The sequence below is a fragment of the Gymnoscopelus microlampas genome (assembly GCF_963454915.1).
Source record: "Gymnoscopelus microlampas genome assembly, chromosome: 5".
In the NCBI taxonomy this organism is placed as follows: Eukaryota; Metazoa; Chordata; class Actinopteri; order Myctophiformes; family Myctophidae; genus Gymnoscopelus; species Gymnoscopelus microlampas.
In genome coordinates, this window is record NC_139942.1 from 23,439,125 (window position 1) to 23,466,261 (window position 27,137).

At 42.5% G+C, this 27,137-nt stretch overlaps 1 protein-coding gene across 2 annotated transcripts; it reads right to left on the bottom strand.

The window, feature by feature from the left end:
* Positions 1-629: 629 nt before the first annotated feature.
* On the bottom strand, positions 630-26,538 carry eps15l1b (epidermal growth factor receptor pathway substrate 15-like 1b). Of its 2 annotated transcripts, XM_084058155.1 has the most exons (23): positions 26,498-26,538; positions 24,596-24,637; positions 24,206-24,295; positions 24,065-24,112; positions 23,876-23,971; positions 23,323-23,388; positions 23,049-23,174; positions 22,901-22,960; positions 22,306-22,575; positions 16,670-16,827; positions 15,175-15,340; positions 14,123-14,185; positions 12,630-12,715; positions 11,612-11,684; positions 10,190-10,351; positions 9,109-9,306; positions 8,179-8,343; positions 7,801-7,912; positions 7,256-7,395; positions 6,602-6,662; positions 4,431-4,513; positions 4,155-4,218; positions 630-773 (listed from the first exon to the last, which is right to left on the bottom strand). In XM_084058155.1, exons 1-23 carry the CDS (start codon positions 26,522-26,524, stop codon positions 763-765), a joined length of 2,367 nt encoding a protein of 788 aa, XP_083914281.1. In that variant the 5' UTR covers positions 26,525-26,538; the 3' UTR covers positions 630-762. The 2 variants fall into 2 exon arrangements, with proteins under 2 accessions (XP_083914281.1, XP_083914282.1); XM_084058156.1 differs by lacking the exon at positions 14,123-14,185.
* Positions 26,539-27,137: the final 599 nt, after the last annotated feature.

A 27,137-nucleotide genomic window follows, 5' to 3' on the forward strand; every position in this document is an offset into this window, starting at 1 on the left:
TGTGAGTTGCATGAAATCACTATGTTCTACAGGGGCTGGACACTGCATAGTCCTTCATTATAGCTGCTGCGTAGCCAGGAAGCGCTGAAGATTAAAACGCTGGAGGGCCAGACCAGAGAAGCACAGGTTTCTCTCACAGGAGGAAGTGGTGATGGGGTGGTTGTGTTTAGGTCAGTGCACTCTATGTGGTGTTTGGACAAGTCTGCTGATGAAGGGGGGTTGGACTCAATAGCAAAACTTAGAGCCTTCATCTGAAGAAGCACTGGCCTTTAGTATTGAAGTGGTAGTTGTACACCGAAAATCCTCAGTGTTCTCAGAGTGGAAAATTGGAAACAGAATGGGTCCATTTCTACACTTGGTGCTGAAAAAACACAGGATTTTGCTGAACAGGTACGGCGTTTGCGATTGCGGTTCCGTAATTATCCGTTCCATTCAGCGACGTGGTCAAATGTAAAGTGTGTACTCTAGTCCCGTGGAAAGCATGGGAGTGTTGAATATGAGTGGGAACAGCATTTGTAAGAGGTACTGGCGTCAGGAGTGGTAGTAGCAGGGGGGGATCACGGCGGTCATGTCAAGTCAGTTACGTGTGCTGCCATCATGGGTCTGCGTGTGGAGTGTCGTCTGGGTCAGGTGCCGGGCATGTCAGCCCTGCTGAGGGCGATGGCCAGCTCCAGGTCCTCCTGTTCCTGGAGACGCAGCTTCCTCAGTCGCTCCTGCTCCTCGCGCTCACTCTCCCGCTTGGCCCACTCGACCTGCTGCCTCTCACTTCCAAACTGGTAGGGGAGGAACGGAGAGACGTTAAAGGCTTGGCCAGAGAGGAGGTATAGATGAGTTACGCACGCAGCACGCACACACACACACACACACACACACACACACACACACACACACACACCAAAACAAGAACAAATACTGGACTCGAAGATTCGTCAAAATATGATTCATTACCAGTGTGATAATGATGGATGCAGTACAGTGACTCAAGTGAGATTTTACAAATATAAATAATTCAAATATTGGCATTAGCCTACCTCGAGAGGTTGGCTGGATCTTATTGAAAAAAATATATACAAATTAAAAAACAAAATAAAAGAAATCTTGATTTAGATGTCATTCTCAACGCAAGTCACAATAACCCTAGCCGTACAAATATGAATTTCAAATACTGGCATTAGCCTTCGTCAAGAGGTTGGCTGGATCTTATTTAAAAATATATATATATATATATTAAAAAACAAAATAAAATAAATCTTGATTTAGATTTCATTCTCAACGCGAGTCACAATAAAGTCCTGAAAATTGAGATTTGAATTTAGGGGATAAATAATTCCTCACCAGTAACACGAAAATCTATGTTGTAAAACAATAATAATGGTCATTACATGGTGCTATAATGAGGAACAGTATGTGGACTTGAATGTTTTATAATACTGCATTACCAATTGCTTTATATAAATGACCACAGATGACCAATGCCTTCTTTCTTTTAAACTACCGTCTCACTGAACCCTGGTGAGAAATTTCCCAGTTAAGAGGATTTCAATCAAGAACACAAGTGCTCACTGCTCACAATTCAGTGTGCTGAGCTCACTCAAGAGTATGGACAGGTTTCTATACATGCAAAGGACTCAAATCTGGTCACCTTATGTTAATCTTACCTCTGCATGTTCCGACCCTGGGAAAAAAGAACAATTACAATACAGATCTAGACACTAGACACACACACACACACACACACTTCCCGAATGTCATGCTGGCGTGAGGTCAAAGTTGAACAATAGAAAGAAGACACAAAAAGCCAGGCTGCCATGCAACAGCACTCTCTACCTGAGACCGTAGAATGTAACACTTTGAAGGAAAAATCAAAAGCAAAGAATCAGCCGTTAGTCTATACAGCATGACAAACAAATAAAAGGCTGGCTGGACTTGGGATATTTGGGCTAACTTACTGTACAGGGAAGGCTTCAAGGCATATCAGTACTGTCACCTGTGCGTGTTTAAGAACTAAAAAAAGAGAATGTGTTCAATGATATACTGTTCCAACTAGGAAAAGACAACTAGGAAAAGCCTATATCCTGTGAGGGCTGGGGAGGCCAGAGGCAAGAGCAAGCAAACAGGCCACAGTGCCATGCCGATGGAAACGAGAGAACCGCAGATGTGAAGGAACACAATGAGAAAACATCTCAGTCTGTAAAGGCAACTCTTCATATCCCTGCAGGCCAAACCCCCCACAAGCACTGGGACATGTATTTTATTTAGAATGTTTAAGTCATTAGTTGCAGAAAATGCAACAGCCAGTAAACATTGCGATCCTGTGACTGTCATGTAAAATCTAGGTTACTGGCATGAAAGAAAGCTGATAGAACATGGCCCCAGAACAAACAAGCTGAAACCGGCAGTGAGCCTTGCTGTGGCACTCAGCTTCATGAGATGATTGGAAGGAGGGGGCCGCTCAAGCAGTCAGCAAACGTAGGCTGAACACAAGAGTATAACTACACTTACTGAGCTGAAATCAGCGAAACCCACAGAAGAGTCCTTAGGCGCAACAAAGGAGTCTTTACTGCTATCTGTGCCCCCAAACTCCTTTATATTCAGAGACGAATCAGTGTCCTGGATTGGCTCTCTTGGATTTTCCACTGCCCCCAAACCAAGTTTACCAATGGGAGAAGTTTTACCTGAAAGGTTTAGAGGACATCTTAACAGAATTCCAAATGCGTGTCTCAAAGTCATCTGAAGTATATCGACTTCAGAGACCGCTAATCAGAGGCTTCACCACTGACCTCCACTAGAGTCACGGATATGGGACTAAATCAAATCAGTTGCCGAAGTATAATGCCTATTATGCAGAAGAACCTGTGAAAGTAGCACTGGTTTAAAAATAAATAAATAAAAAAGGTGTTGACCGCATTGTTAGTGAAACTTACTAAAGCAGTTTGACTTTACAAACACACATGTCCCTTTTCTTTCCTCAATACTGACACACAAAAACAACAGCCCCACCCACGTGTCCTGTAAAGTTTTTATACAATTTCCATGACGGTGCCATAATCTAGCTTTAATGATGTGTCTCAACTGAACTGAACTCTGTACCTAAATGAGATATACATACAGTATATACCCAGATTTCACAGGGCCTCTGACAAAGAGTTTCATTGTCTGTGTCTGACAATTTAATGGTAGCTGTACTTTAGCAATCGCCAATCTATTGCAATACTTTAAGTCCACTAGTCATCTATTCTATTTGGCCATGAACTATTTTTGGTTTGCATCAATGGTGCTAGCTTCATGCAAATGTTTTACCAAAAGGTGAACCACCAACAACCTTTCTCCCACCATCTTCTATTGGAGGAAGGACCTAAGGTGATGGTAGATGGGGTCACGTGCACACAAAGAAATGCAAGCGTACATCAAATGAGAGGTAGTGGTGCACGAAGCGTCCTCTCTGTAGCATGAGCCCAAACGCTGCCTTATCTATACCAACAGCCTTCCTGTTTGCAACTTCAAAAGGAGAAATTAAAGTCTAACCCTAAAGCCCCCACCCCCAGCACCAGCTGGGCACACAAAACACAAGTTTAATAAGACAATATTCAACCACAAATGGGTACGCAGAAAATAAAAAATGCTGACACTACTGACTGTTTCATGACAATTCCCTAGTGTTTGCAACCATGCAAAAGTGCCCTGGACCTCTAATAAAAGACGTGCAATATGGCTATAAATGTCAAGTCCATGTTCAAGTTTGACCATTCAACATTTGGCTTGAGAACTGGTTCGGTTTTTCCGGCTGGGTCTGAGACGACATGGCGTGCTAGCTATGAGCAACTTAAAAAAAGAAAAAATAAGTTGTTTTGGGGGGTTTTCTGCATTTATTGATAGTACACAGTAGAAACAGGGAGGGCGAGACGGGGAGTGACACGCAGCAACGGATGTCAGGCTTGGGAATCGAACCTGCGACTCGCTGTCAGGCTGCATTAGTGCCTATATGTGGAATGCGCCTTAACCGTTAGGCCAGTGGCGCCCCCCTGAACCAGAGAATTTAACACACTGGGGTAATTTAGACCATCTTGTTTCTATCAAAGCAAATCTCTGTACTTAATGAGCGAGCACAGTCAAGTTCAAGCGCACACACACACACACACATCACAAGGCCTTACCATAGGGAGGTGCAGGCCGGTTAGGCACATTCTTCTTCGGTGGTAGCACAGGATTGTCCGGCTTCTGTTCAAAAGCAGAAAACCCCACTCATTCAGGATGACAACTCAGACAGGGATGCCAAGCAAAATATAGAGTCACTGGACTCATACTTTATGACCCGCTTTTCATATGTGGTAGCCTTTACTTCAGTTAAGATGAGAGCTAAATTAAAACCATAGCCTGTGGAAAAAAGTTTCATCAACTGATTCATGACTAGATGAGTCCCTTGAGCTTACCTTTGCCATGTGACTAAAGTCTGCGAATCCACCTTTACTTCCAAACGAGTTGCTACCAAAGGGATCCATTGTCCCGAAGGCATCTATGACAGGACACAGTTGAAATATAGTTGGAACATTTTAATACGTTTGTGGAAAAGGCCCACAAAGTATAATGAAGTTCAGCCCCGACCACACAAAAAAATCATTTCTGCATCTAGCTTATTCTGAAAGGCTATTTTCAGAGCAAGAAGGGTATGTAGCATGACTGTTTAATTTTCCATGACATTTTGCAAAAACCTGAAAAGCAGAGGTTGTGTTTAACCTGACGTATGCATCTGATTAGCTAATTACAGGAGTAAGTTGGTCGACTGTTAACCAGCACTGTGGCTGGGTTGTTTTGAAATGTCCCGTCCTGGTATGCCTTTTTCTTCTTAATGTATAAATTGCCAAGTGCAGAGGGGTTACAGCAGAAAAAACAAACCATTGTAATAGAATCTGTTTGTTGTGAGTGTGCGACCATAAAAGAGCGCATTCATGTGCGTTACGCTGTATTTTCTTTGACGTGAAATAACTGCTGGGGTCCACAGTCGGTCCTGTGTTCCTCTGAAGGTGTGTACCATGGTAGTGCGCAAGGCCGGCGGTTGCCCCCCAAACTTAAAACAACTTCCTTGACTGAATGAGGCGCGGCGGTTCAATAGCAGTGGATACAGAGTAGAGACAGGCAGCAGTGGACTGGTTAAAGAAGCGGTGGCTGTGTATTCTAGTAGAGCAAGGATCCGCAGTCACAGAGTTTCTGTTATGCTTGGCCCCAGCACAGCCTCCTGTTTTTCCAGGGTAAGGGGGAGTATTTTTAGTTGGGCAGCAGTTAAATGCGTAGGTACTCGACTAAAAATAGACCTCAACCACAGGAAAATATGAAGCCACTGTGAGTAAAAATTGGTTGCCCTTAATGCCCTCAAAAATAAAATCTAAATGCAACACGTCACCCAAGGTGCCAAAGAGTGACTGCTTTTGAGCAGTCTTGCACAACTTCGCTTTCTCACGCTCAGTTATTAGACCCTAGGGTGGATGTTACACTCTCTGAAATGTACAACTACTGTTAAGTTTAAGGATGACATTGAATAGGATCTTTCACTTGACTTGTGACTTGGAAAAGTGATGTTCCACTTTGGTAAACAATTTTTCCTTCATTCAAACTTTATTCATTATCTTTCACCATGTTGACTATTGTTAACACGGCTCCACTGGCAACAATCCTACCATAATTGTAGCTCCCCCCCCCCCCTGTCTATAATTACAACCCAGTATAAAGAATATACCTAACATAGAAAACATATTGTATGTCGGTCACTCCACTTTAGTTTGTATATATGTATCAAAGGAGTGGTTTTCAAACAGGGGGAAGATGAAAGCATACAACACGTCACTATGGGTAAGCTGATATTGGTGACGGACAGGTCAAGAACCAACACAGGGAAAAGTGTGCTAAAGTGGTTTTGAGCTTTGATACAGTAGATTAGAACATTTGGTTATAAAGGCCATGATATAAGCCCCAATATTTTCACTCATCTTTGTAGCGTTTGATTTCTCCATTCACTCTCAAACAGGTTTCAAAAATCACACTTCTTGCACATAAATAAATGCAACCAGAAGGAAGATATATAGTATATATATATATATATAGATATTGAGTACACACACACACACACACACACACACACACACACACACACACACACACACACACACACACACACACACACACACACACACACACACACACACACACACACACACACACACACACACACACACCCCGCTTTTCATATATGATTATATTTATATAATCTACTTCCCCTATTGGTAAATGTATGTCATCATCACTCGTGCTAAGTCCAGTTCACGCCAATGATTCGCAAAGCAACAAGTTGCAACTTGCAACCAGTTGTAGGGGTCTGAATTGACCCGTTGCAGGTCAGCTGGGGATTCTGTTACAAGTGGTGGCAGTTGCAACTTGTTGCGTTGCGAATCATTGGAGTGGACTTGAGCACAGATGTTCATGACCAATGTGGCACTAGAGATCTTATTTAATATCGGCAAAATCAACTTTTTTCACCAGACCATCACAGTATTTCATGACAGTATAGCTACTTGTCTTGTGTTGACAGTAGCTATAACCAATACAGTACCTGAATCTTTTGGTTTTGGGCTGTTAGATGTGAAGGGGTCATTACTGCCAAATGCGCCAGGCTGAGGGAAAGAAAGAAGAAAAGCGCATTTAAGCCCAATTCAAAAGTCATCATACAACTGTGTTGCTTGCTGAAAACAACAGATTTTCCTGTGAAACAAACCTGAGGCATTTTTCACCTGTAAAACCGTAATCTTTCGGTGAGTGACATGGTTGTACGCCAAAGTATAAATTAGGCATCACAAAATAGAAAACCTTGGCTATGCTACAATATTACATAGGTGATGTACATGGCAGCTTTGCCACCAGAAAAAAACTGTTTACTGGCTTCTTTTCCTCATGGTGTTTATCCTGTAAAAGGTTCATTGTTGCATGTTGCTGGCAGCAATGAGAGCTTGTTTTAGCTCTCAGAGTCTTAAACTAATTTAGCAAAAGAACACAGTGGTTAAAATGTCCTAGAGGAACAGCAGATGCCATAGCCAGTACTTCTGTTTAGCATTTCTAGCTAAAGAGGTATTCACAGGTACTGTTTACCAATAGCTAAAGAGGTATTCACAGGTACTGCCAATCAACAGCTAAAGAGGTATACTACTAATCAACAGCTAAAGAGTTATCACAGGTTCCGATACAGTACCTATCATGTGGACTACTGTACCTTGGCTGGCGGAGTGGGTTTCTTACTAAAGGGGTCGGAGGAGCCAAACAGGTCAGACTTGTCTGTCTTTTTGAAGAAGTCATCAGATGAGGTCCCTTTGAAGGGGTCGCTCTCTTTGAACGGATCTACTCCAAATGGATCTAGAAAAGGAGACGGGAGTATTGCTCACGAGTCACGCATCTGGCTTGGCTAGGTCTGAGGAGCAATCATTTGCTGTTAATCTCTAATGTAGCTTCATTATTCATTTGAATTTGCAAAAAACAAACAACAACACTACAAAACTGGTCGATCTACTGAATGGATACGGTGGTGATTGGCTGCCTGCCCGTGAATGGACGAGGAGCCAATGGACGGGCAGCCCGCTGCCCACTACTGTTGTTGGGGTTTTTTTTTTCAGTCAGTGTTTTTCTAGGGTGGGCGAGATCGCACTTGGGTTGGCGGCCGCCACCCGCGCCTCTACAGTGAATACGCCACTGGACAGTTCACTGCCTTGTCAAAGCCGTAGCATCCAGAGATGAAATACAAGGATATAAAAGCCTTCAAACCTTTGAAGGGGTCTGATTTGAAGGGGTCTTCTGTCTGGAAGGGGTCTACTGGGGGTGGGGTCTCCTGAGAATTTCTGTTGAACATGGCTATCCTTGATTTGAAAGAATCATCCTGAAGAATATATGAATTGATTACAATGAATGAATCCGCGCATGTGTCCAAAACCAATTTTAGCAATAATGTTTATCATCATTGTGCACTCGTATATGAATGGAAAGAAATAACAATAAAAATGGCACTTTGCACAATACCTTCACTATAATTGTTTTAATGGCACAGTATTAAAAATAATGAAGTCGGAAGACAATTCACATGCACTTGAACTTAAAGTGACTCCCAACCCAGCTCATATGAGCATGTCTCTCCCACGTCCTCACCTTGCTTCTGTAGCCTCCATTCTCCCTCTCTGTAAAGCCTTCATTTATATCGGCCAGGTTGGTCAGGCTCCCTCCATTGGTGCCATTCAGAGCGGTGTTGTATTGCTCGATGGCCTTGGTCACCTCCTGTTGGCTGTCCTGGATTTGAGACAGCTTGCTACGAGCCTGCAAGTGCAAAGTGTGCCGATATGAAATTATGTGGAATTGTCTAGAAGTTCAAGTTTTTGTGAACTGAACTTGTGCATCATATCCTATATTCAAATTGGCTTAACGGAGAACAGGCGGGCAGGCGGATGGACCACTTCGCCCTGTATGAGGAGTCCCTATGTAGCTACGCCCAAATATTGAGTGTGTTGTCTAACCTCAATGTGTTGTCATAGCATCAGGCACAAAAAAAATCAGTCAGCTCCATATATGGACACAAAAGGAGGCATGACCATATATGGGCATATACTGATGACATAAGGGATCTCCATATATGGGCATAAAAGGGACAAGGACAGAGAGATACAGAGATCCGGTTGTCTTGAGCCACAGATCCGACCGCTACGCCCAGGTATGGGGCCGACAGACTTCAAACTCGGCGTGCACAGCGGCAATGACGCGAGGGAGTGCAGTGCCCACCGTCGAGTAGTTCAGATATCCAGTTGCAGAGAACCGCCACCGATCCAACCAGTATGCCCTTATATGGGATATCCAATATATGGGCATATACTGATGCCATCAGGGATCTCCATATCCGCTACACGGCCCATACACCTCTAGTAGTAAACTAAAGCCTGAGTGCAAAGGGCAAAACAACTCCTAATCTTCGTCTTCATAGTGCTCAACAGTCGTTATTGATTAAAGGCCTTATTTAAGGACAAAAGTCAGTGTTTTCACACAAAATGGGACCTTAAGTAACCTGTTGTGTATTGGTGCTGTGCTGACCTGGTTAATCTCGTCCTGGGTGGCTTTGAGGGACTTGATGATGCTGTCCAGCTGGACCTGGCCAGCCAGCAGGCTTTGCTCCAGCTGGGACTCCTCTTCCTGCAGCCGGCCGAAGTCCACCTTGGTCCGGGTTAGCTCGTTCTCTTGGCTCTGGAGGTCCGTCTCCCTGGAGTGGATCTGGGTCTGCAAGGACGAGATCTGTAGGGAGGAGAAAAAGACATATACATTGTGTATAAATATCAAACCAGCGTGTTCAGGTTTCAGTGCCCAGTATAAACCGGGTTATTGCGTGGGTGAAATAGGCTCTCTCGCTCTTCTCTTGAACAAGAAGTTCAGAAATGTGTGTTTGGTAAATTACTTCTCTATTGTAACAAGCTTGCTACCCAGGTGGGGTACATGAGGTACCCGTGTTTCCCCATGATCCCCAGGATCCCACTCTAAGAGTGGGATTTTAAGGTGAGACACAGAGCCCAGGAGATCCTGTGGCGTTTCCCTCTACCTTCTCTGGGAAAAACCTCCATAAAATGGGAACATGAAAGCCTGTCCCAAGGATAAGATTAGTGGATTAATGGCTTGGAGGTCTGTAGAATGTGATCCTATGGAAAGACACAGAGCCCCGCATGTACCCGATGTACCCCCAGGTACTATGGGTGCCTGGTGGCATCTGGGGTAGGAAGCTCAAAACAAGTGTCAAAAGCAACAGCAGAATAAGTTTGGCAATGGCAGAAATTTGGTAGAAACATTTTTCATGGGCACAACCTAGATACTCAGCTGCACTGCTCATCCCACAAATGTTTGTTCCTACAAATGGGGCAACATTTAAAAAGGGAAATAAACAAGCTTTCCAATGGTATAAAAGTGACTGCTAAGAGGCATTATTAAAACAGAGAACCAATCTACCAAACACTATTTTCAGAACTTTTTGTTTTATGTTTATATACACTATGGCTTATCATCACCAGTATTATTGTTGTTGTACAAGGCATTAAAAACCAGTGCACAGGTGACTTGTGTGTGCAGGTAATGTTTTCATGTTTCTATGATGTTGTAATGTACGACTGTGGCAGGCCAGGATTCTAACCATGTGGGACTCTTCTTGACACTTCTGCTTGACATCGTTGAGCATGCCCTCCAGTTTGGAGCGCTGCTGGTCCATCTCCTCCAGCCGGTCTTGGGCGTCCTGCTTCTGGGTCTCCAGGTCCTGTAGGCTGCTGCTCTCCCTGTCCAGATCACTCTGCATGTCCTGTATGGCAAACAGGTGGACAAACACACTTTACCTTTTTTATTTTGGCTTTTATGCCTTTATTGATAGGATAGCAGTCTGACAGGAAATGGGGAGAGAGATGGGGAGTGACATGCAGCAAAGGCCGCCGGGATCAGGACTCGAACCCGTGACGCGCTGTCAGGCTACTTTGGAGACTAGGTGCAAACACGCTTTACGTATGTAAAATGAAAATAAATAATACAAATAATAAGTGTTCATGCAAGTTACGTCAATGATTTTCTTTTAACTAAATAAAGCTTTCACAGTTTTTCCCCCCTTGAGACAGTGGGAAAGCTGAGAGGGATGCTTAGTATGAGAGGCACATGGCAGAGGATTGTGAGGGGATTTTATTCAAGATGATCAAAGTCAACTGTGTGTGTAAAAGCAGGTGTGTGTGTGTGTGTGTGTGTGTGTGTGTGTGTGTGTGTGTGTGTGTGTGTGTGTGTGTGTGTGTGTGTGTGTGTGTGTGTGTGTGTGTGTGTGTGTGAAGGTCTGAATCATTAAACCATCACTGGACACAGCGTGCATCTATATTACAGACACCAACACGATGCCAAGAGGAGTGCTGACGTAGGTCCACATGGAATACAAACTAGATTCAATCTACAATCTGGGACTTAATAAAATAAAATGCAAGTTAAAACAACACAACTAGCACATCTGCAGTGGATGGAGGTGGTCTGCCTACTCTTCCATTGAGAAATTCTGACCCTAGGGACAGGTAGAACAGCCACTGGTTGACCATATCAATAGTTACTTGAAGCAGGAGGTGAACTGGATTGGACAATAGATGCACCGCCATCATCATTGTAATTCGGACATTGTTGCAATTACCTTTCTTCATTAATTGGGAAAGAAAGAGACAACTGACATAAAACATACGGCTTGTAGCTTTAATGATGCTACCAGTCTGTCATTTTGCCTCATAGCATCACTCTTTCCTTTTCCATTGACAAGGAGTGAGGACAGAAATATGGAAAGGCTGACACTGCCTAATATCATAACAGACAAACAAAAATGCTCAGAATAGAGTTAATAGTTCCCGTTTCGCCCTGCCCATCGAGGTCAAAATACAGGCAGCAACAGCACCTTGATGGGATGTGTCATAATTGGGGCTAGGCAAAAACTAAAACCAAGTATTATCTATACTACACACACACACACACACACACACACTTCTATCCATCTCTCTATCAATCTGAATAGATTGAGAGATGAAACAAATCATTTCAGTCTCACCTGTACTTCACTGTTCTGCTGTCGGATGGCTTCCTCTCTTTCCCTGATCTCCTGTTCCAGGATGAACTTCTCTCTATACGTCCATCACATGGGGGAAAAAAAAAGCAAGGGTAACTGTATAACAAACTGTGGTGTTATTGCTCCCTAACCAACCCATTGTCCACAAGAATAACATCTAACGCCTAAGCGGCTGCCCGATGTTTATCCCACTGTGGTGGTGCAACACGGATTGTTGACAACAGTCAAAATGACATAGAACTAACATCAAAGACAGATCAACAAACAGGGGAACAGTTGTGTCATGAGCGAAAGTGCTGATGAGTATCGTTGTCCCAACATTTCTTACAGCTGTTCGGGAGCAGTGCTATATTCCATTATACACGTTTTCCATTTCCCTGTATACAATGAAAAATGTACTGTTGGAGACAAAAATGTGCGTACGTTCTGTGAAAAAGACAATGTACGTTCCATCTCACATACTTGTTCCAGGCAACATGAGTTCAGTTTTGCAGATAAATTTTTTTTTTACAATTAACCATAAACTGGAATAATCAAAAGTCACATCTCATCTGAGATCTACCCAGGCTCGGCCACTGATCCCGCTGGCATTATACTGGACAACTGATATGGCAGTTTTTGACTTTGTGCCAACCTTTGACGCGATTTAAGAAGAAAAATGTGTTCACTTTCACACAGTGTTGTGTGCTCTTGTCTACTAGTATTACGCCTGCCACGGTGCTTCTTTCTTAGCCAAGTCTCTCTGGGACAAAAAAACCAAACACATTTACAACCTCAGTGGGAATACCTGGTTAAATGAAGGTTGAATTCATAGCTGAAATAACATAGCTGAGACTGCAAAAAGGAAAAAAGGGGGGGGGGGGGGGGCTTTGATCTGAACATCAATTCCAGTGCGCTCAACCTCCCCCCTTTCATTACACCACCACCCCTCCTCCTCCTCCCCTTCAGAGGAAGAGCAAACAAAGCTGTCCTCCTGCTAGTCTGGGGCGCTGGGGCTCACCTCTGCAGCTGAGCTATTTCCTGGCTCAGGTCATCCAGCTCTTTGAAACCCGTCAGCTCTGCTGACCCCGTCGAACTGCTGCTGTCCTGAAAGGAGGGACATAGAGGCACAGAGAGAAAGACTATGAGATACGGTGAGAGAGGAGAAGAATAGGGAGAGAGAGGGAGAAATGGAGGGGGGGAGGGGGGTTGAGGGAAACGATAAGTACACATACTGCATCATGTGCTATGATAGAGAAGCGAACAGGCCAGGGGATGTGACAGAGGTATGTGTGTTTATAGTTGAGAAAGCGGGAGAGAGAAAGATATGCGAGATAAGGCAAAGAAGGGAAAGGGGGATAAGGTTGGAAAGAAAGATGAAGAAGAAAGAAGGGAGGGAGGGAAGGTGAGATGGGGTGAAAGAGGAAGGATGAAGAGAGCAGATGGGATGTCAACCATTTTGGGGGGTGGGGTGCGGGGTGGAGTGTGGGGGGGGGGTCAGCGCCCCGCTGCTAAATCTTCACAACATAACTCAGGAAGGAAGCAAACAGGAACAGCGCAAATGTATAGAAATGGACACAACGTGCATGGAGGAATGCACCTTCAAATGACCAGGAGCTTGGTGTAACCAACCCTTGTGCTGTTGAACTAGGAATGAAACTAGCAAATGCTGAAACCTGGATTTGATATCGTTAGAAGAAAAGGTGCCCGAGTGAGTGATTCCCAAGTTGTGCTTGGTTGAGTGCGGGTGTACAAGCTCAACCAAGTAGATTTTCGGAGTGCAACAATGGCACACAACTAAGTATAAATCCGGCGTGAGCGAGTGAGCGAGCAAGAGTATATGGGCTGTCACTGGGTTTTGTCAGCTGAGCTAGCAGAAATATTATGGCAGACCAAAATAATTATCCCCACATACTTGCGCTACATTGACGCTACACTATACATTTATTTTGTACCTACATTTAGCCACGAACAAATGACTAGTGATCAAAACATGCAATTGTTTAATATTCATCAGTGCGACTTTGATGATTCTGAATGTATAACTGCAGCTGTAAAGAAACAAACAGCTGTTAGGTTTTTAGTGTTCACGGTTTAAAACTAAACAAAAAACACCAGCAGGTGGCAGTGTTTAGAGTCTTTAGACCAGGTGAGCTGAGGAGACTGTGGATAGGATTTAGTATTACAAATTTATAGTTTAGCAGTATAGCACAAAAGGCAAGATATGTACCCAGATATGGTTCAGATCCCCATCTGAACCTGCCTACTTACAAGCTTTCCTACCTGCCTGTCTCTATATAATACTAAAGGAAAATGTACTCGCCACTTTCTTTTTAGGAAAAAAGTTAATATTCTTTGTTGCCTATTTCACAATAACCTTTATTTTTCATAATAAACAGCAGAATAGAAGAGGGATCATGTCTCCATTTACATGTGATGCAGCTACATACACATTATGAAAAACATAAGATGGGGCAACAGCGCCACACAAAGACTGACAGGTGAACTACTCACTCTGCGCATACTGGTCAAGTTAGCAAGTTCAGGTCCCACACCAGAAATTAGCCCTGCATAGCTCTGAGAGAAAAGGACAGAGAGAGATAGAAAACAATAAATTCACTTTTTGTTATCAAGTGCTCCTACTCCTCTGGTGTGATATCCTCTTAGATCAACAACATTTATAAAAGTAATGGATTGCAGTGAGTTTCCTCTTTTATTATTATGTTGAATGAACAAACGTTTCGGTTATTCAGCCCTCGTCAGTGTCGAAGGCTGGATAGCCGAAACGTTTGTTCATTCGACATTTAAGAAATAGAAAACAATACAATCATAACTTTTATAGATAGCTTAAAAGGCCAGAAAGCAGTTTGAAATTGATAAAGTACCAGCAATGCATATGTTACAGTAATGCAGGAAACGGGAAATGTCTATATATCCCGGGCAATGTAGACATTTCCGAACAGACCGGTACAAATCTACATTTCCCAGCAGACCGGGAGAGGTGAAAAAATGCATTAGTTGAAACAGTACATAAAGACCTGTTGCTGCCACTGCCACATCTGTCATCCACCGCACACACATACACAACAGGCGTATGCTATCCCACTGCTAGGTCTACAAGGATTGTCCACTGTTTTCACAAGAGAAATGTCTAACTTGTGTGTGTGACAGCAACAGGCCTTGATGTACTGTTTCAAATGATGCGTGTTTCCCACATTTCCCGGTCAACAGTTCCTGTTTTAACCTGGATAGAATTTACCCTGGACAGAATTTTTAAGATCCATCATTGTCCATCGGTTGTTTCATCTATTTGGTCCAACTGTAAAAATTTGTATACTGTAATGTGCCATAAATACACATCCACTTAACTGACTAAGATCTAATTATAATTCTTCATGTGATAGTATCGCGCACCAGAAATGAAGTGAAATCCCTTATTAACTCTTGAGAGTATACAAATGGCTATATGGTTCCATTTGTATACTCTCAAGAGTTAAAGTTAACACCTTTTACAGTGTATGTTGTATTATGTTCCATTGACTTTGTGGGCCAAATCCTGGACTCACCGGTCCTGCTGCGGAAGCTGCGGTCCTCTCTGAGGGGGGGATCATTTCTGGGATGAGGGTCTGAGGGGGGTCGGTGCCGTTGGTGACTTTCTGCTGGATCAGGTACATGGCCAGAGAGAACTGTTCCCTGGTCAACTTGCCGACCTGTTTGGTGTCAGCCAGGCCCCTGAACAGAAGAGGACATAACAACTGACTCTTGTAAAGCCTGAGTTAGGCTGGACTCACACATCCGCGTCAGCTTCCACCGTTCACTTCCATTCTATGGGAGAAACGCGGTGGAGCGTCCAGTTGCGGCGCGTTGTAGGAGCCGCAGCGCGTTAAGTCTGACACGTGTAAAGCGTCGGGTTCAACCGCCAACCAATAGGACAGAAGAGCTGCGTGTTGATTGCACTTGGCAGCCATTTCGCTTGTAGTTTTATTTCAGTAGCCAACACTCCAATGCAAGTCAAATGAACTACACACCAGGAAACAAGCACTCTCCCGGCACTGCCCACAGCCCCTCAAGTCACCATGGAAATGGATGCGTCTGAAGTCTCGGCTTGCGTTTCAGATGCGCTGTCTGAAGCGAATGTCTGAGTCCAGCCTTATTTGTAGTTGTGTGCAGGTGTCGTGCCCCGAATATAGCTGATCTATAAGCTCACAACACACCGCTGCTTGACACATTGGGAGCTTGTAGATCTGCCATTTTTGGTGCATGACACCAGCATGCAACAAAGTGTAAATCAGGCTGGACTAAATACCTCTTCAACGCCAAGATAAATTCCTGCTCATGTTCACTTGGCAGATGAAGTGGCAGGAATTCTGCAGTAAATGGGAGACTATGTGTATGCTTGTGTGTACATGCTTCAATGACCAGAACTGTTGACCTGTATTTAACCACTATACTGTATATACTTTATCATATGATGAACAGCGAAAATAGCTGATATACAAGTTCACAAAGCGTCACGATATAATCATGCAACACGTGAGCTTATCTGCTATTTTTGCTCTTTGTTCACTATTTACGATTTTTGAAACATTTCACCAATAATGACATTCCCAAAATAGGAGGGCCAGGTTGAATGTGGTTAATGATTATGTATTGGGTGGCACAAAAGGAGAACAATGTATAACAAAGAATATTATGCAATTCTTTGGACCTGCGTGGTGCTACAGGCCATTTCATCAAAATCAACACCAAACACACATACAGTACATACGGGTGCTGGGACATACAAAAGTTAGTGTATCACTATTGCTGGGTTCATACGGTCAGGCATTGTTTTCTGTTGTCTATCCTGTATTGTGCTTGTATACAAATTGTTTATCATGTGTTCGATTATGGTTTTATGATTATTATTACTTTAACCATATTTGCCTACTTTCTCTTATTAGTTATTACTGTCACAGAATGTCAGAGAAGAGAAGTAAAACGCACAATTTAAATGACAAAATAACAAGACGCATTCAGAAACGGTGTTGGGATTGCATTTCATTTGGGTTATGTTCTCACCATATCTGCGCCAGCATGGTCTGGGGGAGGCTAGACTGCATGAAGATCTCAATGACCTCCGAACCAGAGACAAGGCCATCCATATCTGTGTCAGTTTTCATGAAGATGTCATCGTAGCGCCCCCTGTCGGCCACAGGGACGACCCAGTTCACAGGCAGCTGGGACAGACACAGGACAACATGGCGATATGAGAAGGGAACACAATCCGTCAGCACCTCTCAGTGTGCTTGAATAAAAGAAGAGTGAACCATGGTGAGAGAATTCACCTGTTCTTAATGAGGGAACCATCAGCTCTATTTCAAGACACTTAACTCCTAACTGCTCCCCAGGCGCCGTATTAATGGCACTTCCCCACTGCTCCTAAATAGTTCGGATGGTTAAAAGCAGAGGACGAATTTCACATTATGTGAAATGTATAGTGACAAATACCACCAAAACAACTAAAGGGGACTACATTATTATTGTTATCGTCATCATTATTATGATAATAATAATTATTATTATTATTACTACTGGCATCCCAATTTTGGGATGCCAGTAATAATAATGATAATTAAAAATTAAAATAAAGAATCATGGCGATTTCGATTATTTTCAAAATAAATTAGTTTTGTGGGTGGTTAAGTGGATCAGTGGGTTAAGTGGTTAAATAAAAAATACAGTATATATATATTAAAGATGTTGAAATTAAAAAGAAAAGACAGACAAAAACAACAAGGGAGAGGGAGGTATAGAATAAAAGGTAGCAGAAAAGAAGATGTCATGGCAGCCAGGCCCAGAGATGATCCCACAGATCAGTTTGTCAATAGCAGTGTTCCTTTCCTTCCTTAATCCTTTTCAAAAGAAACCTGTTTCCCTGAACACACAGATTCCCTGCAGCAATAAGGAACAGAGTGGTCTACGGACAATGCTCACAATGTGGCAGAACAAGTACGGCCTTTATCAACAGAATAGGGGTGACGTACGGGGAAAAACTGGTTTGTAAATTATTATTTTTTTTAAAACAGCACCCTATGCCCTCATTGTACATTGAGAAATGACAACAACAAAACAACAAACAAAACCAAGGTACCAACCTGCAATCACTCAGGAACATAAGTGTATCAAGTAATAATGACTGTATAATCATTAATGAAGGAAGTGATAAAAGGAAATTCTAAGTAATAATGACTGTATAATCATTCATGAAGGAAGTGATAAAAGGACCAAGAGGGCAATAAGCCATATCAGGTGATACACTTAGCTATGATTTGGCTAGCTGACCAATCAGCTATCAACAAGCTAAAGTGCCAACGTGCGCTGAGCTGTCACTGTGAGTCACCTTGGTGCGGAATGAACTCAACATGCCATACATGGAGTAAAATCTACCACCAAACACGTTTGCTGAAGATGGTGTGGTAGAATTCATGGCTGAGGAACACTGGAGTTCACCACGGGCGTAAAGGAGACAAAAAAGAGCAGAAAGCAGCAACATTCAATGGTTCACAGAATGACTGCGTATCAACAAATGGCTAAGTCCACCGGCAGCACCTGCCATGTCCTCAGCCAAGGCCAAGTCCATCCCCACACTGTCAGGAAATTCCAAGGGGACTACCATTTCGTCCACTAGGGCATTTCCTCATTGTCAGTAAAGGGTTGATCAAATGCTGTTTTCTCATTATGTTGGTGAATAATTAAGGCTATGGGAATGTGATAATAGCCCAGCATTCATTATCCTCTGTATCCAACCTCGGGCAATTATGAATACCCAGGGCCCAAGATTTCAAATGTTTACTTTTAATCTCTATTCGAGGGGATCCAATTTGGATTTTGGGTGTTAAAGATTAATTGATTAATCAAACTTCTGTTCAATCCTGTTGTTTTAACTATTCAAAATCTGATCTACTCGATAGGGATTAAAAGTGTTGAACTCTTGGGCCCTTTGTTTTTGTCTGTCATCAACTTCACAGGAAAATGGTCCTACTACTATTCTACCACCCAGAGCATCCTGATGGGGCCATCACTGTATAGTATGGAAATAGCCATTCTCGGGAGGTGGAGTGTTCAGGTTAGTGTACCACAGGGAGCTCCCTTCTGTCCCTGCTGGACATTTATGACCGTGGATGCTTGAGGAGAACAAAGAGACAGGCAGCACTCTGGTAACGGACTGCTTGTAACAATGCAGACTTTCTCAATTCTTCCCGGGGCTCAATGCTCAAGACGTTTTTTTTGGGCTGTCAGAGCCATGAACAAGGACAATGAACAAAAGAATAAGGAAAAAAAGAAGAAAAACAAAATAAAACAATTGCATTCAAAACGGTAATTAATTCTGTATAGATTGCTCATATCGATATGGCACAATGTATAGATAACAAATGTATCTGTTTACATGGTTGCCTTATTGAACACTTATAAACAAAACTAATAAACACTCTTGAGCCTTGATTCTTCTTCATGGAAATGTGGATGATGGTCCCTAGATTACCAGCAATAATCAAATCCGTTGAAGATTGCAAGCCTCAAAGGTTTTGGGGATGAATGTCTGAATATTTTCCGCAATAACCCAAACACAGCTAAACATAGAAAACTGTTAACCATTATCGACAAACACGGTGTGATGACCTTGAGCACGCTTTAAAGATCAAATTCAGGGTCACACTTTCTTCCTAAGTGGGTCAATACCCAGAAAAGCTGGAGCTTTGTTGTGTCTAGCACCACTTATTATGGGGCCAGGCTTCCAGCATGGACCCATATTGTTATTCGCATTATTTCCGTTTCTTCTTCTGCCACTTTTGGCAGTTCTGGCTGAACCGTGCAGTCGCTTTTTATGAAACTCGGCCATATGATAGATGGTCATGAAAAACGATCAAGAAATAATTCTCACAATCTTTCGTCAAAAGGTGGCGCTATAGCACTCAATTGAAAAATGCCAACTTTGAACAGGTACAACTCATGCCGTGTTTGACCTACAGCCATGAAACTTCGATGCACACATGCGTCTCCTCATGCTGAACAACTTTCACACTCTGACTTTTGACCTCTGACCTTTAGATCTCCCACCATTTGGAATTATATGAAAAACAGTTAAAACCTATCTCCTCCTGGGATTTTTGAGCAATCTGCACGAAACTTTTTACACATGAACTTTGGACCTATACCAAAAAACGTTTGCAAAATATCTTCCATAAGTGAAAAAATGAAGCTTTAATGAGCCAATGAATATTGCAGTTTTATGACAATTATTCATCTGCCCCTAACACATACATGCAGACTTACCATTCTTTGAAACTTTGCAGAAATGTAAAGGGCCATTCCAAATATCACTGAAACCAATCTTACTCCAATTGGTCAAACGGGGGCGCTATAGCAATTTTTTGAAAATTGAAACTTTAAACAGGCAAAAGTCATGCCTCGTTTGGCCGACAGCCATTAGACCTGCTTACACATGTGCCTTGACTAATGAGGAACACATCTATCACGTTGACCAGTAAGCACCGCCCTTAGATTGTCCGCAATCTTGAGCAGTTTGAAAAACACTTAAACCCAGGATTTTTCAGCTATTTGCGTGAAACTGTATGATCTGTGTGATCTCCTTTTTCACAGGTTCTTGTCTGTTGGTGGCTTCTCGCTTAAATGTGTGCCCCACAACCTGAAGGTCACCAGTTCAAGCCTCACTTGGTGCAGACTTCATCTGAGTTGCATTTCACACAACATGACTATCAATGAATACATCTGCAATTGTTAAAGATAACATGAAATACTTAATTGAGTGTTTTTTACATACAGCTGATCTACAATCTCACAACTTTTCAGATAGCAATGAGAGTATGTTTTTTTCAATGTATAACATACTTCATTGTGAAAATAGCCAATGTACAATCTGACAACTTTTAATGGTTTGTGAGCTTGTAGATCGGCTACTTTCACTAATTTTGGTTCTGAGGAGATGTACAATTTCTTCATTGGTAAATGGTTTGTGAACGAGTGATCTTAGTGTTAGTGAAACAGGGGCTTGGGTCATGACAGAAGGCAAGAGTTTGTGATCCTCAACAGACAACATCAGCCTGGACAAAGATATAGCACTATAGGTAGTGTTGCAGCTACCTAAGAGTGCTTCACGACCGTAAGGTTGCCGGTTCAAGCCTCACTTGATGCAGACTCATTTAAGTTGAAATGCAAAAAACATGACTCAATCTATTCCGTTTCCATGGCGCTCTCTCTCTTCAATCTATTCCATTTCCATGTCTTTCTCTTCAATCTATTCCGTTTCCATGTCTCTCTCTCTGTCTCTTCAATCTATTCCATTTGTCTCTCTCTCTGTCTCTTCAATCTATTCCATTTGTCTCTCTCTCTGTCTCTTCAATCTATTCCATTTGTCTCTCTCTCTGTCTCTTCAATCTATTCCATTTGTCTCTCTCTCTGTCTCTTCAATCTATTCCATTTGTCTCTCTCTCTGTCTCTTCAATCTATTCCGTATCTATGTCTCTTCAATCTATTCCGTATCTATGTCTCTTCAATCTATTCCGTATCTATGTCTCTTCAATCTATTCCGTATCTATGTCTCTTCAATCTATTCCGTATCTATGTCTCTTCAATCTATTCCGTATCTATGTCTCTTCAATCTATTCCGTATCTATGTCTCTTCAATCTATTCCGTATCTATGTCTCTTCAATCTATTCCGTATCTATGTCTCTTCAATCTATTCCGTATCTATGTCTCTTCAATCTATTCCGTATCTATGTCTCTTCAATCTATTCCGTCTCTCTCTCTCTCTCTCTCTCTCTCTCTCTTCTCTCTCTCTCTCTCTCTCTCTCTCTCTCTCTCTCTCATCTCTCTCTCTCTCTCTCTCTCTCTCTCTCTCTCTCTCTCTCTCTCTCTCTCTCTCTCTCTCTCTCTCTCTCTCTCTCTCTCTCTCTCTCTCTCTCTCTCTCTCTCTCTCTCTCTCTCTCTCTCTCTCTCTCTCTCTCTCTCTCTCTCTCTCTCTCTCTGAGGGGTGGCCATAGCTGAGTGGTTAGTGAGCCCGCCTAGGGAGCCAGAGACTCTGGTTGTCCCAGGTACGATTCCAGGCCAGGTCAGCAAATGTGTCGATGAAATGAAATTTGTCCCTGAGAAAGACTCTTAACCCTAATTGCTTACAGGCACTCATTGGAAACAAGACCGCAAGGACTTTCATGAACTGACCTGTTAAAGGAATTATCATTTCTCTCTCCTGGCCCCATATTATCGCTGCTTGCAGCTATATTTTTGAATTGTATTTCTTAAGGACATGTCACCATAGTCCTTCACAAGTGCATATAGGACAAACAAAGTATACAGCTCTTGTGTACCATGACAGCACAATTAGACGCCTATGGTGCTGTACGGCAGAGATTCTGAACCTTCTTAATTTCAGGGACCCCCAGTTTCATATGCACCGATATGTACAAACACCAATTTGATACGATTCTTATCTCTGGGACCCCAATCTATAGTGCAAAATCCTCAATGCTCTGTGAGTGTACGAATGGAACCAAATGGATGGGCCCACCTCGAACCCCCCTCAAGGACCCCCTAGGTGAAAACAATGCTGTAAGGTGTGGCTATTGGTGCAAGTCAAAAGTACTGGCCTCCCGTCATTCAAATCAAGTGACACGTGGCTGAAGTAGTGCAGTCGTACCTGTGTGCTGGATTTGAAGGAGTGTTTGGGAGAGAGGCTCCCTGTGCCGGTGCCACCACTGAGGGAGGCAACGCTGCTTAAGGAGGGAGTGGAGCGCAGGCTCTCTTTAAGTGGGGCAGAACCGAGCCCAGACAGGGCAGGCAAGACAGCCACGGCACCTGGCAATGCCCCCGCAGACTTCTTCCTCCTCCTGGAAAGAGGAATGAGGTTGGCAGGCAACACAGTGGGGATGGGCTCTTTCTCCATGGCACGGTACACCAGATGCATAGCCTAGAGAGAGAGAAAATAATAAAACAGGTCGTCTTTTTTAGACCTTAGCATTAACAAAAATAATTATTTCCCAGGAGACAGAGCTATCTGTCATACACAGGCAGGCGAGAAAGTGCCGCGCAGCATTATACAACAGAGCAGATTAATCCCCAGCATAATTCTGGGTAATCTTTCGCTGAAAATAGCCGATCTACAAGCTCACAACGCGTCGTGAGCTTGTAGATCGGCTATTTTCAGCAAAGATTCAATGTAGAGCCCTGAGGGACTCCGGTCAACCAAGTATAGGGTTTAAGTGGTTAAGAGTAAAGGATAAATGCCCTCTTACCACACAGAACTCATCTCTGTCCAAGTGTCCATCCTTGTCTACGTCACTAAGGTCCCAAATCTAAACAAACACATGAAAAAATTATGATCCGACAAGAAAGATTCAATAGCCCTGCATATTTAATCGAACTCTAGTGCGACACTGATACCTTTCCTAACATGTCCAGAGGTAGCTTGGAGTTGATCAGCACCGGCTTCACTTTGTCACCAGAGAGGACACCATTGACTGGTGACAGACTCTCAAAGATACCCTCAAATTTCCCTTTTTCATCAGGCTAGAAAGGAAACATAGAACCAGATTTCAGAAAACCACACTTAAACACATCACACAACATATAATCATTCACACACATAAATCAGTGGCATAGGTGAAGAAAAAACATTGTGAAGTGTTTTCTCGTTACAAATTATGTCAATACTCACCCTTATAGCCCAGAGGGCATCTGCTGATGCTGCCAAAACGCCTAAAGATGGGCTGCTTGTGTCTATCTGCAATTTAAAAGTGAGCGCAAACAGTCTTTTAAGGTGGCTGACTTGATAACAATAGACCAAGCAATTATAACACGTATGTATAGATCAGCGCTTCTCAACCTATTTAATTTCAGTTTGATATTTTATGATGCGTTAGGCCATGGACCCCATATGTATGTGCCCTATTTTTTATCTCTGGGACCCGAATCTACACTATAAAATCCTCAGCGTTAATTTAACTCTGAAAGTGTACAACTGAGGTTCCATTTGTACACTCTCAGAGATAAAGACTCCCGTAAGGGTCCATTTGTTTTTTTGTAAAGACATTACAATGAAAACAGAGATTTGTTTCTTTTATTAATTTCCATGTTGTGGACATACACATATGGAAATCTATTCATTTGTATGTCTAAACATCATGTTTCTAATATTCACTGTAGGTGTGTGCCTGACCACATAGTATCTGAATGTTATGCAAAACTAGCACTGAGGTTTCAACACTCACAAACTTGGGTGGAGCCAAGGTCTGGCTGAGGTTGTTGAGGCTTATATCATTTCCACCCTGTGCTGAGGCCACCAATCTCAGAGCTATGAAGAAACCCTGAGAACGAGAAACATGGGAGAAACTACTCAGTTTTAAATGTTTACATCAACATTACAGGCAGACATCCACGTTAGAGAGAAATTAAGTTACCCGCTTATCCAAATAGCCCTTGTGTTCTGAATCAGCCAAGTCCCAAATCTGAACATGGAAAGAACAACAGTGAAGGTGATTTAACATTCATGTGTACATATTTGTGTACATATTTCTGTTTGTCTATGTGGTTTATCTCACCTTCCCCAACGTACTGTCTGAGAGACCTGACTTCTTAAGGAATTGGGCAGCATCGCCAGCAGCAACTTTTCCACTATTTGCTGGATCCACCTACAATGAAAAGAGACGAGACACATCACGCTATGGGGAAGCACACCAGAACACTTTGAAAATACATTGACATGGCTGGGATTTTTTTTTATGTTAAGGGAGGGGGGGGGCACCCTAACATTTTCAATTGGCTCCCTTCATGGGCTCCCCCCATCGCCCATATGGTCCCTGAACACATGACTGTACGACCAACATGGTCCGTGCTCCGTATTGCTCATCACCTTGTTTCTTGTGACAACAGATGTTCTATATACACATCACTGAGAAAAGCCTGGGGAGAAAGCACTAGGTAGACATTACCTGTCTGTAATAATAGTCATAGGCTGGGTTTCCATTTGACAACTGAAAAATAGAGAGAAGATGAAAATGAGTTAAAGTAGCAATTACAAATTTCATAATCCTACCTGGGATTTAAATCTGGGTCTCACACGTTTTTTTTCTACTGATCTGCCAAGGTGGAATCCCTGCTTGTCCAGGGGAGATATTGTGCTCATGAGCTTCAGGCAGAATTACTTGTCAACCAGTGGGTGTCCTACGAGACACCAGGGTCTAGCCAGATGCAACTTAGATGCTATAATGCTATCTGGTATCTGAGCTGCAATACCAACCCCTTGACAGCCCATTCATCCAAACAGAACTGATTGTATTAAACAACGTTAAACTCACCAAGATTGCAGCTGTACGAAAAGCTTGGGTTATCCTCTTTGTACCCATTTAATAAAAATCCACCGTAGACATGTTAGGAGCTACTTTCTGTCAATACATTCTGTGCAGGTGATTACTTTTTTTTAAGTTTCAGTTTGGAAGCGCTCGTTGGAGATCACTCAACGGTCCTGCTCAAAATTGCACACAATGCAGGAGGCAGCAGGACGTTGCATTATTAACAACGAGCGCTTCCAAACTCTGACACATCACCTGCACGGAATTTATTGACAGAAAGTAGCTCATAACATGTCTACAGTGGATTTCTATGAAACAAAACCTTGACAGATATACAAAGAGGATAACCCAAGCTTTCCATACAGCTGCAATCTTGGCAATTATGGCAGTTTAGCATTGTTTAATACAATCAGATCCGGACTTTCACTTGGAACAAGTATTGATTATTTCTACATTGCAGTATTGATACTTTTACTTAAGTAAAACATATGTGAGTACTTTTCTGTTTGGATGAATGGGCTGTTGGTATTGCAACTCAGATGCCAGATAGCATTATAGCATCTAAGAGTTGCTTGAGGCTAACCAACAAGGGTCTACATTTCACAATGTAGGAGTAGGGAGACCACACCCAACCCCTGCAGAGGTGCTACTGTAGTTATATTATAATATAATATAACTACAGTAGCACATCTGTTGATATAATTATATCACCGTACGCCACCATACAGATGGGGTAAATTGAAATAAGTTCCGGATTGAAGCTTTAAGAGCAAGTCAACATGCACAGCTTAGGCATTAAAGTACATTAAGCTACACGGCTAATAGACAGGTAGAACACAATAAACTCAGCCACTGACAGCTTTTTCAAATAGCAGTACTTACATAAATGTAGCCCGGTAGCACATAGATCATGTATTGTGATCTATCCTCATCTGCTTACATTACCTACACAAATAGATATCATCTGCTTACAATAATGTGATCTAAACTCATCTGCTTACATTATAATGTGATCTAAACTCATCTGCTTACATTATAATGTGAACTAACTTCATCTGCTTACATTATATTGTGATCTAACCTCATCTGCTTACATTACATTGTGATCAAACGCCATCTGCTTGCATTACCTACACAAATAGATCATGTATTGTGATCTATCCTCATCTGCTTACATTACATTGTGATCTAACCTCATCTGCTTACATTACCTACACAAATAGATCATGTATTGTGATCTAACCTCATCTGCTTACATTACATTGTGATCTAACCTCATCTGCTTACATTACCTACACAGAAAGCTGCCACCATCAACATGGATCAGATTCAGCCAGTGGCTTCCTGCCTTTAACATGGCTAACGTTATGAGCTAAGCAAGTAAATTGACAACAATGGTTCTCTAAACCCCTCCAGAGTCGTTGCACACGGGCTAAACAACAGCCACGCGTTACCGGCATGTACATAATGTCGCTGTCATTAAAACAAGTCAAAAGAACGCGGCGATAGGAGACATTTTGCTGAAGTATGTGAAGTTGTTACCTGGCTGAGAGTCATGAGCGCCGCCATGTTTCCTGGCTGCTGTCGCGGGAGTGCGCACACCCCTGAGCGGTCACGCGCTTCGCTGCTGTCAAAAATGCCTTTGTTGGTCACTCACAGTGGTGTAAAGTAACTAAGTACATTTACTCAAGTACCGTACTTAAGTACAATTTTGAGGTATTTTTACTTTGCTGGAGTATTTCCAGTTTTCAGTACTTTTACTTCTACTCCACTACATCACAGAGGCAAATATTGTACTTTTACTCCTCTACAATTATTTCAAAACTTTAGTTACTAATTACTTTGTAGATTTTTATTATTATTACAAAACATACATTAACCAAATTCGGCCATTTGAAAATAGCCGATCTACAAGTTCATAATGCGTTGCAGTGGATGCATAGTGAGCTTGATATTATGCGATGAATAACTGATGTCATCTGGATATTTAAGTGGCAAATGCTTCACTTCACTGTCAGCTAAAACATTATTCATTTTCCACGCAGAATACAGGTCAGTAAGTAGTATTGTCTGCCATTTGCTAATTAATTTGTCGCCATCTTGTGGACAAAGGGGGTATCTCCAATTAATCGTTTGATACTTTCCCGTTCTATTTTATGGCTGTCATTTGAATTGGCATATT

What these genes read in the sequence shown, in the direction of transcription:
- eps15l1b (XM_084058155.1), bottom strand. Translation starts at nt 26,524, where the DNA reads ATGGCGGCGCTCATGACTCTCAGCCAG. An exon ending in ATGACTATTATTACAGACAG is followed by an intron (nt 24,296 to 24,595) that starts GTAATGTCTACC and finishes TTTTCATTGTAG; the next exon opens with GTGGATCCAGCAAATAGTGG. An exon ending in AACCCACTCCGCCAGCCAAG is followed by an intron (nt 6,663 to 7,255) that starts GTACAGTAGTCC and finishes TCTTTCCCTCAG; the next exon opens with CCTGGCGCATTTGGCAGTAA.